This window comes from Pelmatolapia mariae, linkage group LG6 (assembly GCF_036321145.2).
Source record: "Pelmatolapia mariae isolate MD_Pm_ZW linkage group LG6, Pm_UMD_F_2, whole genome shotgun sequence".
NCBI lineage: Eukaryota > Metazoa > Chordata > Actinopteri > Cichliformes > Cichlidae > Pelmatolapia > Pelmatolapia mariae.
Genome location: NC_086232.1, coordinates 17,856,619 through 17,884,471, shown reverse-complemented (window position 1 = coordinate 17,884,471; position 27,853 = coordinate 17,856,619). Strand labels below are relative to the sequence as shown.

The 27,853-nt window shown below is 39.7% G+C and overlaps 1 protein-coding gene across 4 annotated transcripts in view; it reads right to left on the bottom strand.

Annotated features, from left to right (window-relative positions):
- Window positions 1-27,853, bottom strand: part of fbxw7 (F-box and WD repeat domain containing 7) — a 129,410-nt gene that overhangs the window by 23,104 nt on the left and 78,453 nt on the right. The window contains exon 1 of one of the 4 annotated variants that reach the window (XM_063476064.1): window positions 5,281-5,685. The exons of the other annotated variants lie outside the window; for them this stretch is intronic. Within the exon in view, the coding sequence (XP_063332134.1) occupies window positions 5,281-5,319 (39 nt within the window). The 5' untranslated portion in view covers window positions 5,320-5,685. Of the gene's footprint in view, window positions 1-5,280; window positions 5,686-27,853 lie in introns of those variants that run through there. 4 annotated transcript variants of the gene reach the window in all.

Sequence of the window (27,853 nt, the reverse complement as noted above, 5' to 3'; positions counted from 1 at the left end):
AAAGAAAATCAAGGGACACGGGTCAGGGAGCTTTTTTTTTTTTTTTTTTTTTTTTTAAACTGTGCTGGAAGCAGAAAATTATTCCTGCAAGTTACAGACTTTGTTAGCATAACGTCTGAATTTTTGCATATTAAAATACAGACAGCACAGTCTTGCAAAAGCTTTATGCAAATGGAAAATTAAACTTTTATGCATGGGCTGGAGATTCAATAATTAACATGTGCCATAACAAAGCACAGAGACATGACCAATCTGTCCGTGACACAGCTCAGCATACACTCTGAGATGGCACATCACAGAAAAGGTGTTTGTTTTTCAGTGCTGTGTTTAATTTTGATTGAGAGAACTGAGCAACCAGAAATCGAATAATATGCAATAATAAGAAACCGCATTCACACCCAAACTCAAAGGATAAAGCATGCCTGTACGCACAAAATAACCACAAGGTATAACAAGTTTCTCAAGCAGGTATTAGGGTTTATTCTTTGAAATGCGCCAATAATTCAGAAGGAAAAGAAAAAACAAGCAAGTCAGTTCTTTATTATTCTCCATCACCTCCACGTACGCAACACCACCCAGTCCCTGTTACCACCTACCCTACCGTGCAAACAAAGGAGCCTGTGTAGAGGCCCGGGCAAGCCAATTTTCCTCATCCCATGCCTGCCACTTTCTTTGGCAAGGCTTCTCAACACACATGCAAGTGATCACCATCTCATCTCCAGTCCCTCATGAATAAACAATCTAGCTGAATAAATGAACACTGATTTTTAGTGTCTGGCCAAAACAATATACAATCTAACAGCCTGGCCTTGTTCTTTTTAATATTTAAATATATTTCATATTTCAGTGAAGGCTTTTGTAGATTTAAAAGTAAACCCATGGATTCAAAACCAAATCCTTTTCCGATCCTTATCCTTGTAGCCCAGCTCCTTTGTAATATCAGCAAAACTATGACGTTAAAAAAAATAAAAATAAATATCAAAATGCACTTTAATTATGCATCAAGTCTGCAAGAAACAAGTGTTTTCATTATCAGTTTATAAGCTTATTATTTTCTCAACTTATTTTCCATTAATTTTCTGTTATTTTATATTATCCATTAAAAACAATAAATAAAGTGTGTTAGTTTCCCAACTTTTTAACATCAACTAGCTATCGATGGTACCAAAACCCAGTATTAAACATGTCCCGGGGCTAATTTCAGTACGAATATCAGTACGCCCCGTTGTCATCAGTATGGCTTTCAATAGTGGAAATTAAGAAAATATATTATTGGTACAAAAGTTATGTTATAAATTTTACCTGCCCAGTTGCATTACTGACTAAGACTTTAAGCTATCATGCAGTTCCACTAGCTCCCATGCAGAAGAGGGTTCTCTGTATCTTCCTGAGAGCCTGCACGCAAAGGGTGGGTGCAGCTCCGTGTCACCCATCCATACACAGACCCTGATCTTTGTGAAGACAGTGGGGAGAATCAAACACTCAAAAGTGTGGCCGCACTTCGCTGATGGTGCTTGTTGCAACAAATGCAGCAGAACTTTTTCTTGTAAAGGCAGAAACACAAACAGCCTGTCGAAACATTTAGTGAAAATCCATCACATTCAGGCGAGGGGATTCAGTTGGAGGTTAGTGATGTGATCTCTGCCTATACAGCTTACTAGAGCTACCCTTGGAAAACATGTAACACATTGTAATGGTCGTCAAACTACATCTATTTTGATATTAACTGGGGCGTCTTCTCATCGTCGTTATGGGGGAAAATAGTTATGTCATATACTAATGCACGATATCTTGTTCTTAATTTGAGTCATCTCCAATAAAGTATTGACAATTGAAGCACCAGAAAGATAAGCAGCGCAGCTAAGAGTTATAGTACTGTTAAAATCTCAAGGATACCACCAGCTCAGGGTTAGGGGTCATGTTAGGTCAACACTGGCGAATGGTAATGCTTAAAAAAGGAAAAAAAAAAACTAAACAAAAAACTGCAAGGCCAACAGCACAAGAGACTTCATTTAAAAGGCCATAAATTCTAACTTCTGAAAAGGTATTTGTTCAGCATGTGGCTGAAACACATCCAAAGCCCATCCCCGAATATTTGTCAGGGATCTGATGGGTGTAAAGATGTCGGAGCCAAATGCTAATGTGTGTTTTGTTCACTCAGCCATCCAAAAGTATTAAAAAACAAAACAAACCCTGAAATTGAAACAAATGACAGGTGTGGGGTGATTGTTTTCTTATGGTAAAGTAAAAATGGCAATCCATCTCCTAACCCTACTATTGAACTCATCACTGCAGTTCTAACATAAATGATTTTCTCACAAGATTATAGTACTCGTGGCGCAGCAGTTTCGGGTCAAAGGTATTTAGCAACAGTTTGTTTACAGTTACAGTCCAGCCTGTTGTGCTCCAAACACACAACCTGAAAGTTTGCTCCTTGAACCCTTCTGCGACTGTATAATCGGATGATTATGCGTAGAAGCCAGAAACCAAATGTAAATTTAACTTTTTTCCCCTTTGACACAAACAATGCATTTTTTTTGGTGTATTATTGTAGTTCATATGCGACACAGGAAAACACCACTGGACATTTGACTCCATACTGTCTGGCGCTACAGTGGCATGATTACATGCTTCTCTTCAAGATGTGTGTTTTTTTGTTTATCACTATAATTTGGTGTGTGTGTGTGTGTGTGTGTGTGTGTGTGTGTGTGTGTGTGTGTGTGTGTGTTCACTGTGTTTTAAATGTGAGGGTTGCTCATGTGAATGTTGAGAACAGCGACACACACACACACACACACACACACACACACACACACACACACACAAAAAGAATGTGGAAGCAACATTTGCCTACGACTTGAGAAATGCTGAATAACGAGCAGCACATCTGCACTGGCAGCCATGGACTTCTGATCGATACGGGATTCCTACCTTAGTTTTTAATCTTTACAGACTCTGTGCCTTGAAACTTCCAACAGGCAACCAAAGTCTGAGCTTATACAACACATGCACATGATTAGCACATCAATGTGCACTGCAGGTAAGGTGCCTGCTGGACACCACACTGTGATCTGACCAATGATTTGTGATTCTTTCCTCACAACTCAGCTCATGCGTGAAGCCGCTGAAAGCTCCTAGGGAGGAACCATAAAAACCTGAAGTAATTCATGAGGGGGAGGTACAGAAAAGGCACTCGAAAATTTGGCAACAAGAATGCAAATGTAGTCCAAGCTAGGCAGGTACATAGCTTGTGTTACATTTGTCTACATTTATAGCTTGTGTGATTGCTGAATAACATAAAAAGGGGTTTATAAGATATTCAGGGTTGTTAAGACTGGGCTCTTAAACCTAGCTGCCTTGTTCCTAAAGTGGTGATCTCACTGCAATGGCAGTTCAGTAGCCAAGGAGAGCCTGGGTGTGTGAATGCATGCAGAGGGTGTGTATGTGTGTGTGCGCGCGCGTATGTTTTTTGTGTGTGTGATTCTGAGTGTGAGAGAAGAGAGGGGAGTGCTGGCTGGCTTTGAGTGTGTGCGCACACATGTAAGAAAACCTCAAACTAAATGCGGGCATGAAAAAATAATGTGTAACCAGCCTGTTCTGCAGCTTCAGCCTGGGAAAAGGTAACCAGAGAACACAGTGTTTGTAAATCACCACCAATCAGCCGTCCCCCTCCTTCCTCTGGCTTCCCCCCCACCCCCACTTCCCTATCTGGCCAAAAGCACGACAGATGGATATGCAGAGAGTTAATGATATTTTAAATACAGCGATCATTCTTACATAATGTGTTGATTCATTTTAACGGCGACTACATCCTACAGCATCAGTCACAAGAAAAGGCTTTTCTCATTTTTCAAATTGTGTTTTCAAGCACTCGTCAAAGAGTTTCTCCTCATTTCAATCAGCATTGTTTGAGGCACAGAAACGCTTGCGATCTGAGAGCTAGTTGAAGGAGTTTTTCAGGACCAAAACTGCAATCAAATCAGAAACACGGGTTTGAATTCATCCTCAAAAATGAGAGTCTGCTACTACGAGCCCCGCAAGCAGCACTAATATATTTGCGCTCTGAAGGATGACTTGAAAATCCTGATACATCTGAGAATGAGTACATCCTTAAAATGGATGGAGAATACAAATGAGCATGAACATTCAAATCAATGAAGCGCTATTCATCTATTAACAACACTCTTGCGCAATTATTAGGATTAACTGGATAAAAATCCCCCACCACAAGGGATATTTTGAACCACGTTTTAAAATTATACACGATTAACAAATTTGTTTACATTGTCTGAATTATAAATTCTCTTTCATGCTTTTTTTTTTGTTGTTTTCCCACGTTTGTTTGTACTCTGCATTTTCCAGCTAAGGGAGGACGATTTTTATGGCCGCAATCCAGCATAATACACCCAACATCCTTGAGGATATTCTACCTCACGCTGTCTGACACAGTGACCCATTATCTGTAGTTGGAGCCTGAGGCAAGTGCACAGTGTCAGGGAATTGGCTACTCCAACAGGCAAATGCAGGCAGACTGATGCATGCATGCATCTCAAGCAGTTACTTTGGTCAGTGGGAGATAGCCACTGCTGCATAATGTACAATCATAACAACCCTGCAAACTGGGCAGGACTGCAGGGGAACCTGGGCGTCTTTGAGCTTGAAGCCCTTATTTCTGAATGTACCTAAGCATACATGATGCTCCATCAGCGCTGTATTACGTAAAATGTGTAATTGCTCAAGCATCTACTAGGGTCTGTGAAAGGGAGGACCCACAGTTGATGTACAGGTGCAGAGCATCTTACCAACACTGATGGGAGGTAAGGGGGAAAATACATTAAAAAAATAAATAAAATGAGGCTTCATTCCATTCAGGAGTGTATAACGCCTAATTATAAACACATTTTTATCGGGGATTGCAGAATTAAGCACCCCCAAAGCAACAACAAATTCACCAACGCGATGAATGTCACCCGGAACCGCGGCGGTAGCGGCGTTTATTTACACAGCCGAAGTTACTATGACGGAAAGGACGTCAAACGGCTTAGTAGCATATTAAAAGATTTTAACGCAACGCTAACACAACATTACGGCCTGGGCAATTAAAGAGGCATCTCTGGGGGTCTGCTACAATGCTGTCCATCCTCCGCAGTGGCCGTACGATCTGCCGCGAGAGGCGCGTCAAAGATAATGTGGGCGACAGAGCGAGCCAAACACACGGAAAGAAGATGAGGATGTGCCGGAGGTGACACGGCGGATAATACGAGCAGAAATCCTACTCACTTTGTAGAAAATCATCTTTAAAGTGCCGTAGAACCCCATCCTTGTAATCCGGTGTGTTTCCCCCCTTTTTCCTTTGCTTCTCAGTGACAATCGGTGAAGTCCAAATCTGCGTGCGCGGCGGCGAGATCGCTCTGACAGTGTGAGGGCAGTGTACTCTCAGGTAAATCCGACGCTGGCTCTGATGTGAACATGCTCGGGCACGTCACCGGACTGGCGTGCATGCAGTAGATTCCACCGGCAAAGACATTAGGAGGGGAAAAGAAAAAAAAGAAGTAGTAGAAGAAAGAAAGAGGGGGGAAAGCTCCGTCGTATCACGTCGACTTAAAGGGGCTAGGTCGATGGGTGAACAATGCACTGCGACGATTCCGGAGGCTTGTGCGCCGCCGAGCAGGGAGTGAACAGATGAGGGGGAGAAAGAGGGTGATACTCGGCAGAAAGGGGGAGGAGTGCAGGAAGAGAAGCGTCAGAGCGCAGAGCAGTGCCCTCTTCCTCTTCGCAGGCTGCACGACGGCTCCTCCGAACGGGATCGGATTACAGCCTCCCCGCTGGAGACGACAGGAATGGTGCAGTCCAGCATTCAACACTGTGCGCAGCGCATCCCTCCGCGAGCGGAGCACCCGGGGACACAAGCGTAGCAGGCGACAGGCAGCACACACACATAGACCAGGTGGGATACGGACTTGTCTTCACTCGTCGCATCAAAGGCGGACCCCCCGCCAAACACACACACACTTGTTGCAAGCTCCAAAAAACACACAGGAGGCATCCTCTGCGTCAAATTATACTGAAGATTACATTTATTACGCACTGATGGAAAGTCAAAGTCCTCTCACTACACCGTTCATTTCCCATCACTAAAAATGGGGATTTTTTTTTAAATTAAACATAACAAAATATCTGTTTATTAAATATTAGCGCTGTAAATGATCTGGCTATTTTTAGGTTATTCTAATATTTTTAAATATCAGAAAGTGCAAAAGCTGGCCCGTGACAGTTTGCCTTGCTTCCTTTAATCTATCGTTTTATTCCACTCACAGCACAAATTCAACATGTATTTCACTGTCATGTGAGAAAACTTAAAATTTGAGAGCTTAATTGGCTGTTTCTGCCTAGAAAAAGTGACCCAAGTGATTGATATATTAGTACTACCCAAAGGTATACATTATAAAAGACAAACAAATTAGCTAAATATTGGCCAGCAACAGCTCAATTCTCACTAGGCACTCAGACCGCACACCTCTGCCAAAGCCGATGCCCAGTATTGCCATTTTAAAACAGAGTAATTTGGATTTCTACAGGAATTTAACATATTCTTTGCACATGCTTTGGCTCTATAAAGGCTTTACACTGCACCGGACTGCTGCATTAAAATGACTGTCAACAGATCACATGACAGAAAACAGCCATTAAAACCAATCAGGCAATATGTGAATGGATCTATATCTGCTGCACCTGCTTCCTGCAGGACAGTATTTGCATTTCAGGATGGCAGATAATAGCCAACTGCACCTGTCCAGTTACAAACACTATGTACTGCTGATAGCTTTACAACTCTGATTATAGATGGGAAAATCCACAACCTCAAAATGGGAGCTTTAGTTTGAGCAGGTAAAGATAATCTGTCAAAACACATTCAATGTTACAGTGAGATTTCTGCTCACTGGAACACTGAACCAAGTAAACAAACCAATAACTATGCTCCTCTGCTTAGCCGTTCACGATAAACACATTCAAATGCATTTGTTTGAGTAATTCGGACAACATGACTGGTCACACACGACAATCCTTTGATTTCTCAACATTTTCTCCTACAAAAAGGTTTTTGACACTCGGTGCAGAGTTTGTACTACACCATTCGTTTCAAGTGGTATCCAACATTTGCAACGCTTGACCTCATACGACATCAGCCTCAGATCATCGAAACTGCGGAGACAATGAAGGGTCATGGGATGGGCTCTATTCACAGGTGACTGAGCACTGAGATCTGGCAGCCTTTCAGACTCTCCTGGCTTACACCTGTAATTACAGAGTGACCTAGCACAGGTGGGAATTTTAAAGCTGGCAAAGAAGAGATGCCTGGTAAAAATCTAGCACAATCCAAGTTACATCTTGAGGCTTATTTTGCATTGTAATGTACCTAAAGGGTACTGTACGATACATGATTTATTGTTTTATACAAGGTATACTGGGACTTGGCTAATCTAAGCATTACAGACACTAGGACACCACAGCAATACCAACACAAAAGATTTCAAATCAGTGGACGCCAGGGTGCATGAGACAAAGCGGTTAGGAGCTTTGTGTGTGTGTGTTTAAGGTGGCTCTCATGAGAAAGGCTCTCTCGATGCTATCGGCCGGCCCAACCTTTACACAGCACATTGGAATGCTTGGTATGCGAGCGGGGTTGCACGGTGGCCTTTGAATGGTCCGTGGCCTCCTTTGTCGCTCTCCTTCTGCCAGTTGGTAAAGCATTAACAAGCCCCTTCCCTGCTGATACCAGTCTCCTGCTTATCAAAACCAAAATCCTGCACAAAGCAGGTGTCGTCTTCTCAAAGCAAACTGCATTTTAAAAATCTTGTTCATTATAATCAACAAATGACAAACAGGTTACAACCCTCCCATCAGCCAGTTGCTGATGGGAGGAATATTTAAACAGAGGAAGATGTACAAAAATAGTAATTTCATTTTAGCAGACCATGCTTGTGGGTAAATGCAAATGCTGTGTTATTCGACTGTGCATAAATAGACAACTTCGGTGCCAAGCTTTTAACACACTGCCTCAGATATTGTACAACTCTGCAGGTAAGATGAGCACCCTCGGATTGGCTACCTAGTCTGATCTTCCCGTCACACTAGTTTTTGATAATCTTTGGATTAATATATACTTAATATATGCATTAAAATATACAGATTTTAGAAGCAAGGCCATAATACTGACATTTAAAATGATGTCAGACATTGCCTTAAGTCTGAAACAATTACTAGATTAATCATAAAGTACAGAATTAAGGAACAGCCATGAAAGCCCTCTAGCTGTGGCCGCTCAAATACAAAGTTTTGTAAATATGTAAATATTCTGTAAATATCTCTGGCTGTTAGGCTGCTGGTCACTCAAACTAAACTTTTGAAACTATCTGTACAACTTGGGCTTAAAAAGGAAATGGAAAATGTACACCAGAAACCAAACAATTAAGCAGAAAATAAGAAAATTTGAGAAAAATAATCCTTAATTAGGAAGCTGTCACAATAATTTAATTGCTGCACTTTGTGATAAGTGAAACACTGACTAATTAGAGGAGTAATAAGTAAAGCCTCACAGCTGTTTCGCAGGATTGGTGACTGGAACGATTTCCAATCAACAGATGTTGGTGGGAAAAAAGCTAAACTACAGGAGAAAGGGGCTTTCTTGAGAAAATGTTTAATGTGAGGTGGTGAACTTGAAGGAGGCAAATACTTCTTGGGCAGCGATGCATCACTAAATGGGGTCATGTCATTGTGCGATTGTCTTCTCTGGACACAAAAAAAAAAAAAAAAGAAAAGAAAAGAAAAAAAAAAAAAAAAAAAGAGAAGCAGGGGGTCTGCATTCAATAGATTTTCCTCAAATGGGTTAAGTCTGATCCCCATGCCAGACTGGACAGATGCAATCCGTGTGGGGGAGGTTTAATGAATAAGGAAATCATGGATCATGGCATTCTGTGGTGGATAATAATGGCATCATCTGCATGGGGTTGAATTAACATATCCTACAGCCACCCACGCGACTGAGACATTCAAGTTTGAAGGGGTCAGGTCAAAAAGAAAAAAAGAAAGAAATTAAAGCAAGAGGCTGAGGCATCTCCCCTGTGACATCAATAGGCTTAAATAAAAATAAATGGAGAACAGAGGTCAGTATTTGCAGTTATCGGCAATTATTTAGAAAGTGGAAGTGGACGCAGATGCAGCGTTTTATAATGTATAGAAGTAGAGGAGCCCTGAGAAAATAACAGGCAAAGGTCATCACAATGAACATGAAGACAAATATATATTACAGCTCCAACACTAAAGTGAGAATGATTACATTCAAAGAGACAGTATCCAGTGTTTGTCCCTCGGAGGCACATGTGTATGCACTATAAAGGCTGAAGACATAAGAGCAAATACTGGACAAAAATAACACTGCATTTTATTTGGGATTCACAAATGAACAGAACCAAAAGAGGAATTTCTCCCTTGTTGATGAAGTTAGCATAACCTGGTCAGCAAAAGACATGTAAAAGTTTCATATTTTTGTACTTGGTACAAAAAGGAAAAAATGTTTTCTGTCGTGTTTGCAGTAAAAAGTAGATAAAGATAAAGCATGCATCACAAAGGAAAGCTTCCTGAATATAGCAACCATTCTTTTATTCAAAAGAAGTTCAGACTTCCTGTGCACTTCTGCTCTCGTTGGGTAACTACAAAGACAAATCTGTAATGGTGCTACATCTCATGCAGAACTGGGATGTCCAGATTTCTGTTCAGCCTCCCTGTTTTGTCATAAAACAATATTACTGGAAACAACAGCCATAATGTCTCCTCCCTTTGTGTACAAGTGACACTGACCACAGAAACAATCGCAGGGAAATAGCAGACGCAGCTAATTTCCCCATAGAAAACACTGTGGTCTAGTGTGGGTGCTTAGGTAAAATGACAATGTGGCCTCAACACATACCCAGAATAGATGGGAATCTGCAGACTGAAAGCCAAAATGCGTAACAATTGTTCACACTTTATAAATGAGTTGACCAGTAGCCTTTCTTAATTCACAGCTCTGCAAATCTCTGAAAGAATGGCAACATAACCCAAAATCTGGGGCATAATGACATCTGATAAGAAATAATAAATCTACACATACTGCTTTTCTATTTTCCCTCTAAATCCCCCATTCAAACTTCTAAAATTGAGACTTGGCACATTTAACTATGTGTAAACTGTGGTAATTTTAGTGCCAGAAAAAGCATTATCAGCTAATCTCTTTCATGTATAAAATAAAGCAAAAGCACAGTTCTGAAGTTTGAAAATGACAGACGCAGAAAAATGCACGTCCTGGCAAACTACAGCTTCTATAACTTTAGATGGACTCAGTTTCATTGGTTCTCCCAAAGGGTTCATTTTATAGGAGCACAGGCAATGAAGACAAAGTAATCAATGACTGAAATTGTGTCGCTTTGCCACTTAATGATGCTCTCAGTCATTATGTTGTCCAATCAAAGGCATCATAGCTAAACCCTGAGGCCATCATCAGAGTGCCCAAAGCACGTCAGTAGCAATCAGTGAATATCCCAAGCTTCAGCCAGCGGGTGGAGGAATTGGTGATTGCTGACATGGTTCGAGTAGGACACGAGTCTTTCAGCTTAATTAGAGGCATTTATTTTTAATGATCCTGATTTTTATTACCTCGTTTTGTTGTCTGAAAAATATTATACTCATACTCCATGTTACAGACTATGGCAGAGACTATGGAAAATCTCTGTAAGAGAGGAAGGTGACAGAGTCTTTCTTACACGGCACAGTCTCCTCCAACAACCACCAAAACAACACTGCACATGTGCCGACAGTTCATTCACAGGTGATACTGCCCATTTCTCTGCCACTCCCTGTACAGAGTGCTGCAGAGAGAAAATGTCTGAGGCAGGAGAGCAAAATCTTGTGGAGTTGTTGCTAGGCAAGTTTTGTTAAAAAAAAAAAAAAAGTTATTAAAGGGATATGAACAGTCAGTAAATCTAGCTACAAATGCTAAACCAAAAGACCTGAAAATTTGGGTATAGCTCTAGATGATAATGGTAGCTGGTAAGTGTCAACATTTATTTAGGGATGCTTTGAAAGCTTTAAAGTAGCTTTTGGCTCCATTCATTTGAAGTAATGAAACTTATCCGTCCAATAACTTAATGTGCCCTTAAGTGGTATATGTGTGTGCATACCTGTGAAGACAAACTGTACAGGAAAAAGGTCAGTATTACTGTTGCCCTCTCTTTTTAATCCTCTTCCCATGATAGGCCTATGTGGGTTTTGCATGTGGATACAGCCTGGACTGTCGTATCTCATTGAGAAATGAAAGAATGTTATGGAAATGTGAGAGATGAGCCAGGTGAAACTTGGCCAGGGCTGGCATCAACATTTACACAGAGCGAATAAACCTCTTTAATCGTCCAGAATTATCACTCTCCTATCCTAGATGAAGCAGAGAGCGCCAATTTGTGCTGCCTGTCATCTGAGGATCCCCAAATATGCTTGAGAAGGTGGCGGCAAACTGTGTGGGGGACATTCTCACAGTGGCTCGGTTGCTTGCCTTGACCTGAACTTGCTACACAAACTTGCTCGTCAAGCTGGCTTTGGTACTTCCCCTCTTCTGATACTGATCTCATCTGAAACACAGTCTACACATACTACTCTTTATCTCTTCAACAAAGCAGTAATTTGCTTCTTTGCTGTTCCAAATAAAAGGTTTCAAAAGGAAATGTGCATGAGAAACATCTGAAGTGAGATTTAACCTTTATCTAAGCGGATCAGAGATCAGAGATTAGAGGATGCTATTGAACCGTCTGGTATAACCAGTGAATTAAGCACAAATAATGAACATTTACCCTTCTTTTAAGCATTAGCATCAAGATTTAGTAGGCAAGGTAGCAGCATGGCTCTCTGTATGGCAATGCTGATTTTAACAAAATATGGAAGGAGTTACGAGAAGATGAACTTTTCTTCTAGCACATCTAGAATGTAAAATGTTACTTAAAAAGTCAAAAGTACCAAATGGATTGAAATTACATTTAGTACATCACATGCACACCAACTCACTGTGGCTCCATAAACATGCCTTTTATTCAGCCACACTGTGTATATTACAGGTGGGCAATATGGCCTCGAAGTTATATGATTTATGATGACATTAAAAGAAAACGACTGAACAATGTTTCATCAGTGGTTACAGTAATAAATACTGCTGCCTGCCAGATGCAAACAAAATGAAGGGCACTTTCCATCCTCCTTTTACAAGGAGCTACTGTCATTGATGACAGGCTACCTATTCGAGTGTGAATGTACTGCTACCAGGTGCCAGCAGCATTACAATGCAATAGCAGTGACACGGCATAAGTAAAATATAAGCAAAACAGTAGCCTAGGCCGCACTCTCTTGGGAAATTCGAAGGAAAAAAATTACACAACTGTTTAATACTTTAGCAAAAACTACTGTAACTTAGCCTCGTAACTGCAGGAGCTGCACATTAGTGAGACAAACTGAAATACATTTTCTACCTGGCATGTCAAGTCGTTTAACCAGCTTTTAAATCACTCCTTTACCACCATGTTAACGACATCAACTGCTGTAGAACTCACAACTATGGTGCAGCGATGCTAACCCTAACCCCAAATCATCATCAAAAGCTGACAGCTGTTCTCGCCCTTTATTTTGTATATTTTTATATATAATATATTTATATTATTTGCATTCTTATTTAAAAATATAAAAATAAAAGCTTTTTTACAAGCCATTTCACAAAAAAAAAAAAAAGATTGGCCAGTAAAATGCTAAGCCACTGACCTGAAGGTTGTTAGGTTGGACACAGAGTTATCACTATTAATTAATGTCTACACCATCATAACGTCTTGTTTTCAGCAGCACAAAGACTTTGCATCAAAGCACAGGGTAGTCTTCAGAATGCTGATATGCTCACTTCTCTTCACTGCAGCCACCACATTCTCCTTTAAAGGCTTACAGACACACTCATTCAATTGCACACTTTAACACAAAGAGACACATGTACAAAAACTCACAATGTCTTCGAGGAAGACCGTAAAACTACTTTTTTTTTTTGCTTTAGCTTAGACTGCATATATATCTTATGTTATTTGACTTTGACCTTTGACTGTACTTGAGTGTATTTAGATAGTTTTGCACTTAAGGAAATACTTTGTTTAAAAAATACATACATTAAAAGTACATTTTTATCATGGCAGGTAAATACAACACGTTTGGTTGACAGATGAACCTAAACACACTGCAGTTTCTAAAATGAAACCTATGAACAGTTCATTTTGAAAGACATTTATGTTTTCACTTTTTAATATTAGTTATTGCTGATTCATGAGACAGTTATTTCTTATCCAGTTAATTGATGGAATAATTGATAGATACTCAATTATTAAAATAACTGATAGCTGCAGCTCTATTACAGACTGTAACATCTTTATCGTAACAATCAGAAAAAAGAACAAAGATTGCATGGCAGCTTTCTCGCACTGCCGAGACACTGTGTGAGTGTCTAAACTTGCAGAATAATGAAGCTCAACAAAGAGTTAACAAATCATCAGAGCAAGCAATTTTATCTTGAGGACAAGGTGTAGCCCCAGCCTCTGCCTTTTCTGAGAATCAAACTAAGGCGAGTCCTTCTGGCAGGTGAGCCTGACTGATGAGCTACTCTGGAAAAAATGCAGGCCGAACATCTTTCAAGTTTGCTCAGCTGAAAGTTTCAAACACAGCCTTTGTTTGGTCAGTCTTATTCAAGCTAGCCGAGGTTAGTGGAGAGGTGAACAAAATAAACATTTGATAGCAGTGAAATACGTGACTCCCATTTTGATGCGCAATACAGTTTGCGATAAGTGGTGGGTACATTTGATCTTGTTTAGATGTGTCCACCGGCCATGTTGCGAAAGCCAAGGCTCTTGTCTAAAGTGTCTGTTCGGGATTACCGTTATCTGTGATGGCCCACCAGCAGAGTGGGTGATAGCAGCCTTTTTAGTGCTAGACTTGACTGCTATCAACTCTCATGTCTGATGCCACAAAGTGAGATTCAAACGACTTTATTTGGAAAGAGAGAGATCAAACAGGCAGCACATGAACATTTAGACATTCTGACATGGGCCTCTGTTGGTTAATAAGAATGACGCAACATAAAAGCAATGCAGCTGCATGCAGAGTGTGGACTGGACATGGCCTCAAATATCAATGACTAAAGCAAGCATGTTTTTGTGATTGCTATATTGCTGTAAAAGCAGGTTTCTACAGCACTGGCATGCTAAATGATAAGCGTATTACTTTAATTCATGCACAATTTTTAATAAATCTGGTTAAATGCATCCTACCCTACCTACCTAATCTAGAATTGTTCCACAGTAATTTATTCCCTCTCCTATTCTATGTCCTACAAATTATAAACAGGAAAATCGATGAATGATTGAGATCAATTCCTTTAAGGGAATTATTTTCCTCTGTATTAACCTGCTATTGTTTCTGTCAAATTCTACCAAGGGTGTACCGCAACTCAGAAATGGTAGTGAAATGTTTCTGTAATGCTTCACATTAACAAAAACCCACACAAGAACAGTGATCGCAAAGGACATGGGACTATTACTTAACAAAACAGCCTGAGGCAAACTAAAAAAAGTGCTTGAGGATAAAGAATGCACGAGTAGACAATCACAAGGAAAGCAATGGTTCAGGAAGCATACGAGCTATGGGATCATATTCACCATTTAATTTGCCGTACTGGTAGGACTGAGGATTGAGTGACCTTTTTGGCTCAGGCAATGCAAGTTAAGAAAAGAAATGTTGGCTAGATATTTTATACATTAGGGAAACACTGGACCTTACTGTTTTCAAAAAGATCTGGTCATGCTATAAAGCATTAAAAGAGGAAACTGATGAATTTTTTTGAGCAAGACGGATAGATGGATGGATGATAGCAAAACAGAGATGTCTCCCAAGATTTGAAAGGCTATACAGAATGACAAGGATCAAGGATCATAAATGTTTCATTTCAGGAAGGGAAGAGGAGCTGTGAACCATGAAGGGCTTTGCAAGCCTATTTGTATCCCCCTCCCCTATCATGCAAAAGCAGACACAAATATCAAACTATTGTAGTACCTTTAAACAAGAGATGCACTGATTATTGACATATGCATTGTTCAGTCAATCCAACAAATAAAGATCACAGATAGAAAATTATGGTAAGATCTTCAAAAACTTGAAGTGGAAGAAAGAAAACTACTGCAACAAAAAAGACAGAAAACAAACAATTAACACAAACTGGAAGCTTACTGTAAGAGACAAATGTGACAGTTTTAAAACCTGCTGGGGAACAGGCACACAAATTTTTTTAGTTGGTTATTAGAAATACTGAATACAATTTTAGGGTCAGTGCTAGAGGTTTTGCCATATACCCAGTAAATGCTGGGATGGAAATGACTTTTTATACAAGACTGAGGAGTTGCAACACGGAGACAGAAAGATGATGAAGAACCGAGCAGCGGATCTTGAGTTGATGGACACGTATTTCATATTTCTATTGGTTAGGGATTTGTGCTAAAAGATTACATTTTGCCATGCCAGTCGGCAAAACACTAGCCAAACTAATTACTGATATTAATGTAAAGCACCTACTGTAAACACATTACATAACACCAGCTGTACAATAATAACATGTACAGCAGCGCCCCTGTCTCTGCGTAACAGGATGTTGTGAACAAGAAAAGTGGCACGACAAAAGAGGGAGAGAGCAGACAGCCCTGTGAGCCAGCGTGATTCTGCAGTATTTTGATCTAGAGAATGAACAGCACCGTCAGAGTAATCTAGCATATAACCAGCTGATCAATATGAAACCACATTTCCCACAGACATGCAGACATTAAACGGCAAGAGAACAAGAGTGACGTTAGCCACACTTGGCAGAGTAATCTGAGATTATGTCTGAGAAATCTTTTAATCGTCATTGACATTTGAAACCACTGAAGAATCTGAGAAACTATTTTAAAAGGCTCTTGTATAAAAATGCAATATTTGTATGGACACTCACTAGAATGTGCATAATCTTGAGTGTTTTCTCACTTCTAGAAGTTCAGTTGTTCCCTTTAATTTAGTCTCTTTCAGGCAGCTAGGAAATTGGATGTATGGAACATCCTTAGTATTTCTACTGTATTTCAAAATGCTGACGCTTGTCATACTTAGTGCTTATCAAATGTGTTTAAGTTAAATCCACTATTAAAATGTCCATTTTAATGATGATGTCCTGAGTTACTGGATCTATAGCCACATGAGCTGCTATCCAGAAAACATGTTTAGCACATTTCCATTCAATTTTTTAAATTAATTAATTTATTTATATATCTATATATCCATCTATCTCTCCTAGCATAACATAACATAACATATATAACATAGCTTCAAAGTAAGAGTCCAGATGCTTTAACTGTCCTTCCTTTGGCACTTTATGACACAAAATAAAACTAAGGTGACCCCTAAACTGCTGAGCAGCTGAAATCCTTTACCAAGTAAATATTTTGCTTCCAAAATTACAAAAAGGTTGGACACTGGACGTGGTTAAAGCTCACTGATTCGGTTCAGCCTTTGTTGCAGTCTTTTCCCACTGCCGCCTCCAACTCAAACAGCTTCTGACATTTCTTCTAATACTTGTAGATCCCGCCTACACACCAAAACTACACAAGCAACACCACTTTTCTACTTCCTAGTTTGCACAGAATAAATAGGAAAAATGCTGTACAGGTCATATGGAAAGGCACCTCAAGCAGCTGTAGTATGTGGGTTTTTTTTGGCTGATTTATGTGCTCATGTGTGGTGTTCATGCCATACATAATGAATATCATCAAAGTCCCCAAGAGCACCTACAACAGGAAAATATAATGCATGCACGCATACGTCAGGCAGCGCAGTGCAAGTTCCAGGTTTGGGTTGATTAAAAAAAAAAAAAAAAAAAAAAAAAGCTGCACAGTGACTCACTTCTAACTACAACACATTTATTATTTATATAGCATTCATTCAGGATTAAACATGTTTCACTTTTTGGCTTCACCAGCCATGTACTTTGTAGGCACTTCTTAATATTAACACAGTACATGTTATTAGCATTTTGATCGTATTATATTTGCTGTTCTGAAATAATTGGGCCTAGATTGTATGACTAAACCTTTTGTTGATGAATTCTGTGTAGAGATGCAGATGGCCTGGATTATCAGTAGACAACCATCCTGTTAGTAACTGTACTGTAAACACAGGGTTGTTAGATTAACTTGAATACTTGGGGTCAAACTACAAACATGCAATATTTAACCTGCCATGATGGACGTGTATCGTTCATTCAAGCTGTCCCACACACTCAAATGTATATGAGATGATATAAAATCATCATCTCACCTGAGAGAAGCAAGTGAAAGCAGAGCAGAATCTGCAGAGCTACTGCAGACACAGAGGCAACAGATGGCATGACAAAAGTAAATATGGCTTCCTGTTTTAATAGTGCAAGCACTCCCGAAGCCAAGAAGCAAGCGCAAACAGTTTAAAGTTTAAAATATTGTTTTTAATTTTGCTATTCATGTCAGGATTGTTAAAACACAGCTAATAAGCTTGTATATATCGAAATGGCATAGCAGCAGGCGACCATAATGTGCTTTAGAGACACAATCAGGGGACTTTGGTCTCTGTTGAAGGGGCATACTCATTACAGATTTCCAGCTGCCATCATTACCACACAATCTTCTACCTCTTATGTTGGGTAGACAGTTGTCACTTCTTTATTTTAGAGGTTAACTTGACATGTCACGCTGTCACTTCTTTTCCTCTACTTTTCCCCACAAAGAGCCGACACTGCCAATGGCCCAGTCAATGAAATGAGCACGAAAGTGGAAACTGGAAGTGAGGTTGGAACAATTTCCCAAAAATAGACTTCTCTGCGCGCACAGCGTCATACTCGCACACCGCAAATAGCATGGGTGGCTTTCTTTTTTTCTTTTTTCTCCTCTGCTAAGAAACCACGCCATCTTCTTTAAGGGATGCTGCCCTGCATTTCAAAAATAGAGGCACACAACTGGGGGTTGGGGGGGTCAGTACCACACAGAGAAAAAGTAGAGTAAACTGAACTAGCACAACTAACAGAGTTGGTTATCCAAGCCTCTCAGTCTACATGGTGCCTGAATGTTTCCCAGGAGCAGACATCTGACGGGTGTTGACAAAACTAATTTGGTTTATTCAGAGTAAATGAAATGAACTTAAAAATGAATACAAGATTGTAATCTGAAGTTCATAAACCCTCAGCTAAACTGAGCATCCTAAGCAAAGGATGTTCCAGTCAAAGGGCATTATTATTCCAGTCAATTTCTATTCTGTCTTCCATGTTTCATGACCTTTAAGTAAAATTCATCCTGAAACTCATGACTTCAAATGTCAAGGAAGGGGAGCAGCTGCTTAGAAAATGGTTCCTAAGAAGTGACGGTTGAGCATGTTGTGATCCGTGTTACGGCAGTATTTTGTTTAAAACCAAACAGTTGGGGATATGTGAGGCTGAAATGAATGTCTTGTTCAGAATGTAGACGACAATTTATTTTACACTTTCACTGATGACAACACATTATGCGAAGAGTGCCTTCAAGGTAAACTGACATTTTAGTTCTGAAATAATGCATACTGAAAAGTGCTTTGACCACATTCTTTTTACATCTCCTTTATCAGTCATTTAATATTACGTTGCCTGCACATTTGTTCTTACCCAACTTCCACTTCAAGGCTTCCCATCAACTATAAAACAAACCTTACAGAGGGTTTTAATGACTTTTCCCTTATTGTCAAAACCTCAACTCTTTGTACTTTCTGTCATGTCCAACCTTTCTAATCCTACAGTCAGGCTGGGAAAACAGTGGTTGGAGACCACAGGATGACCAACATTACTGCGACTGTGTGCAATAAACGTGCAATGAACTTTGAAATGGCTCCGTCAAAGATGGGGGACTAGCTCTGCAACCACTCATCTTCAACTTTGATGCATCAAGATGTCAATAAAAGAGCAATAAGATGGAGTCTGTCTGCTACAACACAAGTTGGCAGTGACATGCAATTCATTTGTGATGATACTGATAAATTGGTGAAGATCACGAATCTGTTGCCATCTGCATATACACAAATTCACATCAACTACTTTCAGAAAGCAGAAAGAACCTCAGACATTAAACAGAAATTCCTCCACAAATAGTGATAAAGCACCATCCTACAGAAACTGTAACTGGAAAGTGATATAAGCACTTGGAAACCTTGCTTTCATATAACCAGAATACAACAAAAATTGGTCCCCTATTGCAAAGAGACAACGCGGGTGAGTTGTACTCATTGGCGTAGATCACAACCTGTTGACTGCAGTTATTTGCAAATCTTTGCCATACACATTGCCTCCCAAAAGGTGGCCTGTACAATCGCCTTGCAAATGAAAGTATTTGCTGCAACTATTTGTGGTCAGTTTCTGACCGCAAATTGAAAAAATAAATTCAATGCAACCACCGCACAGCCATCTATTTTTCTGAGTCGCATGAAGGTTGTTGTCCTACTGTTTACTTAAGTGTGACTGTGCCACAAATACTCCTGTTCATACTTTTCTTTTTAAGGCTGAAATCCTTACAGATCACAAAAATACAGCTTCATTAAATAACACCTCACTAATTTCTTAAAATACACACCCGGGTAGAATATAGAACTCAGGATAAATCCACAGCTGTTTCAGTAAACTTCAGCGCGAGTTTTTCCAAAGAAACATTCAAGCCACTGCAGATGTCTACAGACCAGTAAGAAAAATGTCACACACGGTAAGGATAACAAGTATATATTTATTTTTAAATTATTAATTTTTTAAATGCATTTTTATCATTTTAGTTATTTATAGTATTAAGTAGTTGTACAATGTAGCTGATGGAGAAAACTAAACCCACTCCTCCTGTGTGTTACCGGCACTCTTGCATCCCATCAGCAAGCAGCACTGATCAATGTTCCTGACAAGCCAAAAAGCAATCATTAGCAAAACCTTCATCAATACAGTTCATTTATAACAGGCGGGGCTCATCACAGCCATTCAGCCTTGACCCTATAGATGACCTTTAACTTTCACAATAGGCAGCCCACAATAGCTGCCATGTGCCGATTGGTTTAATCTCCCCAGCCCATCTGCTGCTGCTGCTGGCTGTGACTTGAATCGGGGGAGAGGAGAGGGAGTGCCCAACTTCCCTCTGAAGCTCCTGGGTGTCTCTCTCACTACATCCTGTGGGACAGCTGTATGTTAATGTGCACAAGAGGCCGGGGACAGCAGCAGTCACTGGGATTGCCAGGCAGACACAGAACAAGGAACCCCTTCTCAGTGGGCAGCCAAAGGCATGAACTTGGCAGATTAGACATTCAGGAAACAAATAAGGCTCCATCACAGAAGGACACCTCAAACAGCCACCACCAAACACACAAGACTACAGACAGCCACCCACTCCTCCCCCCTCCCAAAAAAAAAAAAAAAAAAAAAAAAAAAAAAAAAAAAAAAAAATCTAAAGTGAGTGATGAGACTGAAGAAGTCTTCCTGCTGCTTTGTTGCGTTTTCCTTTTGAAAACTAAATACATGCAGTAATTGGCACACAACAGAAATCCCAGTCCCCTTATCCCTTCACGGTATAAGAATACTAAAGTAAGCAAAAATAAGAATCTATTTTTTAAGCCAATAAAACTATGGTAAAGTATTTTCCTCTCTAGTGGACTGTGTTTCTGAAAAAGAAGCAGACAGTGACAGGAGACAGGAGTGTTCAGGTTGGACCAGCACAGTAAAACGTTGATGCCTGGGTGAAATCGAATCAATAATTCAAGGCTAGGCAAGTTGCAGACCCAATCCTGACGTGACGATGACGCAGGGGTTTGAGCAGCCATGGAGGACCCCGGTAATAGCTCCCCCCCTTTGCCTGTAAACTGTTGCCTGGCAACAGGATTCGCTCTGGCTGGCCTTCAGGCTGCAGTGTGCTGCCTCTGGCCTTGTCCAGGAATAAGGCTCTTGTTTGCTATTACAGTCAACCAATTCTGGCAAAGGGCGCAGGGCTCGCTACTCATTTTTGAATTCAGCAGAGGTTCATAATGAGGTTGACAATAAAAGCTTCAATTTCTAAAGAATAAGGTCAGCTTTACAACTCTTATGACAAAAATTTTCTGAAAGAGCTCAGTAAGCAAGTTTCTTGCATAGATGTGATGACTGTCAGCTAACAATGCCATGAGCACAAGATGTCGCAAACAATCATCTTTAAAAAGGAAACGGCCCAACTTCCAGAGTTTCATTTCTTTTATCGGCCATGCCATACGTCTCTGATGTAATTACCGACAGCGTTGCTTCCAACAAATGGATTGATACTAAGCAGCCAGTCTCTCAAACAGCCATCAGTCATTGTTTTTCCCCCCTGTACTATGCTTTAAGGCTTAAAATGTGCATCATGGTTAAGATAATGTCACAAAATGGTAAAACGCTTTCAAAAAATTGATACAAAGATAAAAGTTACTGGAAGATGAGGCAGAAAGAAGGTGGTGTGTTTAGCAGTATCAGGGAAGACAGCGTGCTCACTGGGGCAGAAAAAGGGAAAAAGAGTTCGAACTTTAAGCCTCGCAGCCTCACGTAAGATGCACCTGAAATAAACCATGTGCACTTCACCTGCCGGCAAAATACTTTTCGTAAGTAAAAGTAAGTGAATAGGTAAAAGTCATACAGTTTTCCCAAAGGAAAAGCATTCCTGAAGGGTCTTTGAAAATTAGGTGGGCCTGTAAATCTCACATAAATCACTGTCAGTTAATGGCTTCATGCACCAAATTGCACTCTAGAGCCCCATGAGCTTGATTCACCTCATCTTTGAGAGCGAAATCATTTTTATTTTTTTAAAAAGTAACAAATGGGGAAATCTGTACAATTATAAAAAATTTGAAAATAATCTACCTAAAATTTGTCACAATTACTGGTTTTCCTCCTTTCTCCATAAACAAGGACTGGATTCATTTTACAGTTCACATGGGTACGTGACTAATGCAAAATTACTAAAGACATTACAAATGAAAGACAGATTCTGAACCTTTGACCCTGTAGCGATGGGATCCAGGCCCTTTTGCTGTCATGGTTTTAGTCATCTTGTCCCCATTGAGGTAACGGTCACTGCGAGTGAACACCTTTATCCTAATGAAACATTTTCATTCGGAGTGTGGTGAGCTCTTCCAAGAAACAGATGCCCCCATACATAACACAAGGATTCACTCAGTGGTTCTATGACTATAAAAAGGATGTGAATCATGGACTTCAGCTTCAGAGACTTTGGACCAAAGTGTTTAGGCTCCCTCATTACCAAATAAAAGAATATGTTTTAGAATAAGAGTGATCGATTAGTTTGTAGAATCAATACCAAAGTGCACTGAAGCAGTTCTGGCAGCATGACACATCACACTTACCCACTTTATTGCATCCTAAATGACTTAATTCTTGTTTTCACATCATCTACGTAAGAAAACACCACATTTTGGGGCTAAAACAACTCCGGGGACAAGAAGAAAGACAATTTCCTCATAATTATAAACAGTAAAACAAACAGATGCACGCATATTAAAATCTGAAAGATAATATGGCATGTAATATGGCAGTATGTGTGCGCATATGCATCTTGTGTTTAAAACTTTATCTGAGTATTTATGTTTTTTGGAAGAATTTAATTTTGTATGTGTTCAATAACCTCTTTGCGAGATTTTCAGTTATTAGAATATCACTGACTTTTTTGTGATCTCGCCCTCAACTTTCTGCAATCTCTGCAAACTTCTGTAACTCTTTAAAATTTAGGATGAAACTGAAAGGTAAGACCATCTGGACTCTTCTGCCTTCAGTCTGCTATCTTCACGTAATCTTCAGTGATACAAGACAATTCTTCACATTACTGGATGTTAGCTTTAACGTTTGTTTATTAAAGAAAAATGAGAATTTAAGAAGTGCTGAAGACAAACATTGTACTTTGTAACTGCCACTGCACAAAAACAAATACTGTGAAATTAAATGTCTTTTGTGATTACCTTGAACAAACCCCAAGGTTTTACAACATAGTTTCCTGTTTCACGGTTTGTTAAAGGTCCATAAATGACAAAATGCTATAAAAGCCTGGCAGCTCTAAAGGTTGTAAAAGCTTGAACTGTAAAACTTAAATTTGTACACTGGCACAAGTTAGGAGCTCAGCTTGAAAGATGAAAAGACAAAGTAATATAGCCTAATAGTAAATAAAGGTCAGCTGATATGCATTCCCTTCACATTAAAGGCTGATTTTACCGGCAGCGCCCAATGAAAGCGTCATTTTCATATCTCTATCACACATAAAAAGGCAAATTCTATTCAAACTGTGCTTCTGTTAGTGGTGGTGAGAACTTTGTAGCTGGCGCTGACTTGGCAGATGCACCTACAGCTGGCTAGGGGGATGGAGTGGCAGCACAACCTGGCCACAAGGCGCTCTGGGCTCCCGGTGGGGTCCTACTCTCCCACACTCATCACAAATTAAAGAGGCCAGTCTGACCAAATCAGCACTTTCTGAGATCCACTGTAGCATGCTGATCTGAGGAGGTGTGGAGAGAGGCCCTGGGAAGATCAGGGGAGATGAAGCATGAAGCACACAATGTGGGTAGCGAGAGCCTTAAGCGACTCCACTATATCAAACTTCATCTCCACTGACTTTTATATGCATGAAAACTTTGTGGATTTAATATTGTGCATTTTCTGGCTGAAGAATTCAACCTGACATTTTGCAACCTGAATGTTCAGAAAAATGCTCCAGTAGGATTATAATGTAGATGGTCTAATTTCTCAGCTCTAAATACACTTTTTCCCCACATTTTGATTGACTACATGTGCCAATGGCAACAGAAATGATCAGCATGTCGTGCAAATGCTGGTTCCTATATCCATCAGCCTGAGGCGCAGTTCCCGTTCTTGTCTTACGGTTTTAAGAGAGTAATCAGGTTTAATTGTTTTGTTTAATTGTGTTCAGGCTGATCAGTTCATGAGAGGGATAATTCCAACCAAGTAATATTTCAGTTTGGGCCTATTTATTCTGATTAACGTGTAGGTGAATTTAATATTACTCAATCAAGCTTTTTAGGGTGGCTATTAGGTATAAATTTAAAAGGACCCTGGAGGGACTAAAAGTAGCCCAATCGACAATATCTTCATTTCCTCCACTAAGGAATTTTAGCTATTAAAAACATGATTCAGGTTTTTGTTATGGCCTTTGCAGATGTCTTATGAGGGACAGAAAAGAATTCAGTGTGTTTGCAGGATCACAAGAATCACATTCAAAAATACTTAATTACAGCGTTGTACTCATTTTGATAAAATACAATCCACAGTGGAAAGCTTTTAGACATTTACTGTGAGGAAAGATTCTTTACATTACTACAGTACTTTATATAAGCCGCAATACAGTATATTATAATATAAGCCAAAGGGTTTCTTCTTTTGTTTTTTGTGGGGTTTGTTTTTGTTTTGTATTTTTTTTTTTTAAATTGGGCAGGGTAGCTGAGGCTCAGGAAGTAGAGCAGGTTAGACCCTTGGCTGCTCCAGTCTGCATGCCCAAGTATTCCTGCGCCCCTGAACCAAGTGTAGATGTACAGAAAGCACTTTGGTGTATAATGAGGCATGTTATACAAAATACTTTCAGTGCTCAAGTAGACTACAAAAGCGCTACATAAGAACCAGTCCATCTACCATTTACCATAATATAATGCTGTAAATTCCCGATTATTTTTTGTTTAACTTCAGAGTAACGTAAATTTGGATAACCTGGAAGGTTGCCCCATTATGGCCGTGTTTTTCAATTTTGTTAATGGTAAACAAAGTGGGAGGGGTAAGAAACAGAGTAATGACGCAGCACTAATTATATCAGATCTGTTTAAATGAAAGGCCACGGATGTTGCTGCCCAGTTAGGAAACACAGTTGGAAAATCTAATGTAACCATAGAATCCCCTTCACTGCCATCCATCACAATAATATAGCAGACCGCTAACACAGTTCCAGCGGGTCAGCGTCCATGTGCATCACTGTGTGCATTTCTGCATGCGAGGAACCCATCATTGATTTTCCATTTTGTATTAGTAAATTAATCTCTACAACGTGCTCCCTCTATTCTCATCAGAGGAGAGGATATTGATTGGTTTGTTATACTGCCTTAAGGAGGTCTTGAATTGCTAATCAAAATTCACATTCAGCAGGGAACTGCATCGGGGTAAATATTCAATTCCTGGCCATGCAAAACTAACTAACTAACTAACTAACTAACAAACTGAGCTAAACTGTTGGGAGACCGAGAAACACAGTACAGTCACAAGTTGTGACCTTGTGTAATTAGTTTTCATTCATTTGAAAAGCCTGTAATGGCAAAGTGTTCTTTTGGAGTTGTAATGTAAACTTTCAAATAAAAGAAAACTTCTATGGTTATGAAATTGAACAAACATGATCACTTAAGATCAAAATAGGCTGTATGTGGACCACGATGTAAAACGCATTTGACATCCCTGTCCTAGGGGAACAACCACTGATTACTAGCATGAATCTATAATTTTCAGGATAACACTCCTTTAATTGCTCTTTGTCTAATAAACACTACAAACCTTTAATCTACTAATCACTCACTGGCCACTTGTTTGGCCTTTACAGGTCATCTTGACCTAAATACATTTAGTTGCTGCCATGTGATTGGCTGAGACACTTGAGGAGCATTTGAACAGGTAAATTTAGCAAAGCAGCTGTTGCGTTTATATTTTGTTGTCCATTATACAAGACCAAATCAGGAAAATTGCAACTCCTCATAAGAGACGAAGAAAGGGGAAATATTAAATCAGTTTAAAAGTTTAACTCATCTGCAAAAACTAAGTAAATTTAATACCGTCACAAGTTCAAAGGTTTGGTAATACTGCAGCTCATATATCAAGAAAGAGGTTTTGCAGTGTTGGTTCAAACAACTTGTTTTAATGTGCAATAGTTTAGGTTTTCAGTGGCTGAGAATTCTCAATTAAAACTGAACTAAAAAAACAAACACTTTACATAACTGTTACGGTCACTGGAAATCTAAACTGTGCTGTACAATGGGCGAGAAATTCTAATTATAAAAAGAAACTGAACACCATCTTGGTGGAAGAATACACAAAATAATTAATTGTGACATGCTTTTTGGGTCTATGGTCTAATGTCTGAGCAATATGAGAGGGTGATAACATCCGAGGGAATAGTGGAGGGTTTCAAGTAGTGCTTTTACACACCATTATTGTGCCACAGCAGCAAAATAATTTTCCTTCATGCCAAGATAAAGTGTGTATACTCTGGCATATGCCCTCAGGCAGCTGGGTGAATATAAGAATCGATATGAGAAGCTGAAATGAGATTCTTACTCTTCTCTACATGGACAATGCTTTTATTAAACGTGTGGTGAAAGCAGTCCTGAGCAGTAAGAATATGTATGGAGGGGGGGGGGGGAGAGATTAGATTAAGTTTTTGTGTTTCTCACCTTCTTATTTAATCAGAAATCACACACACACACACACACACACACACGGTCAAACAGGGTATTCATGGTTTGAGTATTTTTTGTGGTCTGATATGACCTTAGCATCACTGCAGAAAGTCTGGTTAAGCTTGATGACACATTGTTAGTATAGTTGTACTGACAAGTATCAGCTGCACATAACTTAAAACATATTGGAAGTTTCAACATGAAGGCTAAATTTACAAAGAGCTTCCGGACACAACACAAGGTGGGTGGCTGAATATAGAGCTGCATCAAGTGTCAGATGAGGCTATACGGTGCTGTGCAAAAGTCTTGCGCCCTCATATATTGCTAGTAAAATTCGAAAGTAAAATTTCAACAACATCCCCAGTTGTTGTAGTTGTTGGTTACAGTATGTAAGGGGAAACGTTTGTACAACTAAGTCACCTTTATTTTTCCAACACAGCATGAACTCTCTCAGGAAAATTTTCTTCTAATTTCTTTAAGTAGTCTTCAGGAATAGTTCCCCAGGTTTCTTCAAGGACACTCAAAGCTTTTCTTTGGATGTTGGCTGCCTTTCTTCTGTTCTCTGTCAAGGTGATCCCACACTGCTTCAATAATGTTGAAGTCTGGCCTCTGGGGAGTCAAATCCATGACCAATGGTGTTCTGTTGTGTGTTTTTCTATCCAGGTATGCTTTTACTGTATTGGCAATGTGTCTGAGGTCATTCCTATACTTTGGTATTGCATGGCGGACTTTTTTGCATTTATAATTCCATCAATTTTACAGATGGCTGTAGACGTTCACTGTTGTACCTCAATCCTGACCACCTGACAACGGAAACCAAAATTTTCAAATGTGGATTTGTCACTCTAGAAGAGCTGTTTGCCCGTGACTTTCAGTGCCTGACATTTGATAACCAAAATAATAAAATAAAATCTGACTCAGAAGCAAAATATAAAGAAATGAGGGGTGGTTAAAGACTTTGGCACAATGCTGTATAATACAAGCTACACTTATGTAGAAAAGAAAAGAAAGAAAAGTTGCCTGACAGAGTTCAGGCTGTGTTGAAAAATAAAGGTGGTCACACCAAATACTGACTTGTTAGTTGTACAAACGTTTCACCTTACATACTCTAACCACCACCAACAACAACAAATAAGACTGTTTCATTTGAATATTACATGAAAAAAGGTTTTCATGGATTATAAATAAAGCAAGAAACCTGAGCAGCTTCCCAATCAGTGTCCCTGATGGGAAACCGTGTCCCTATCAA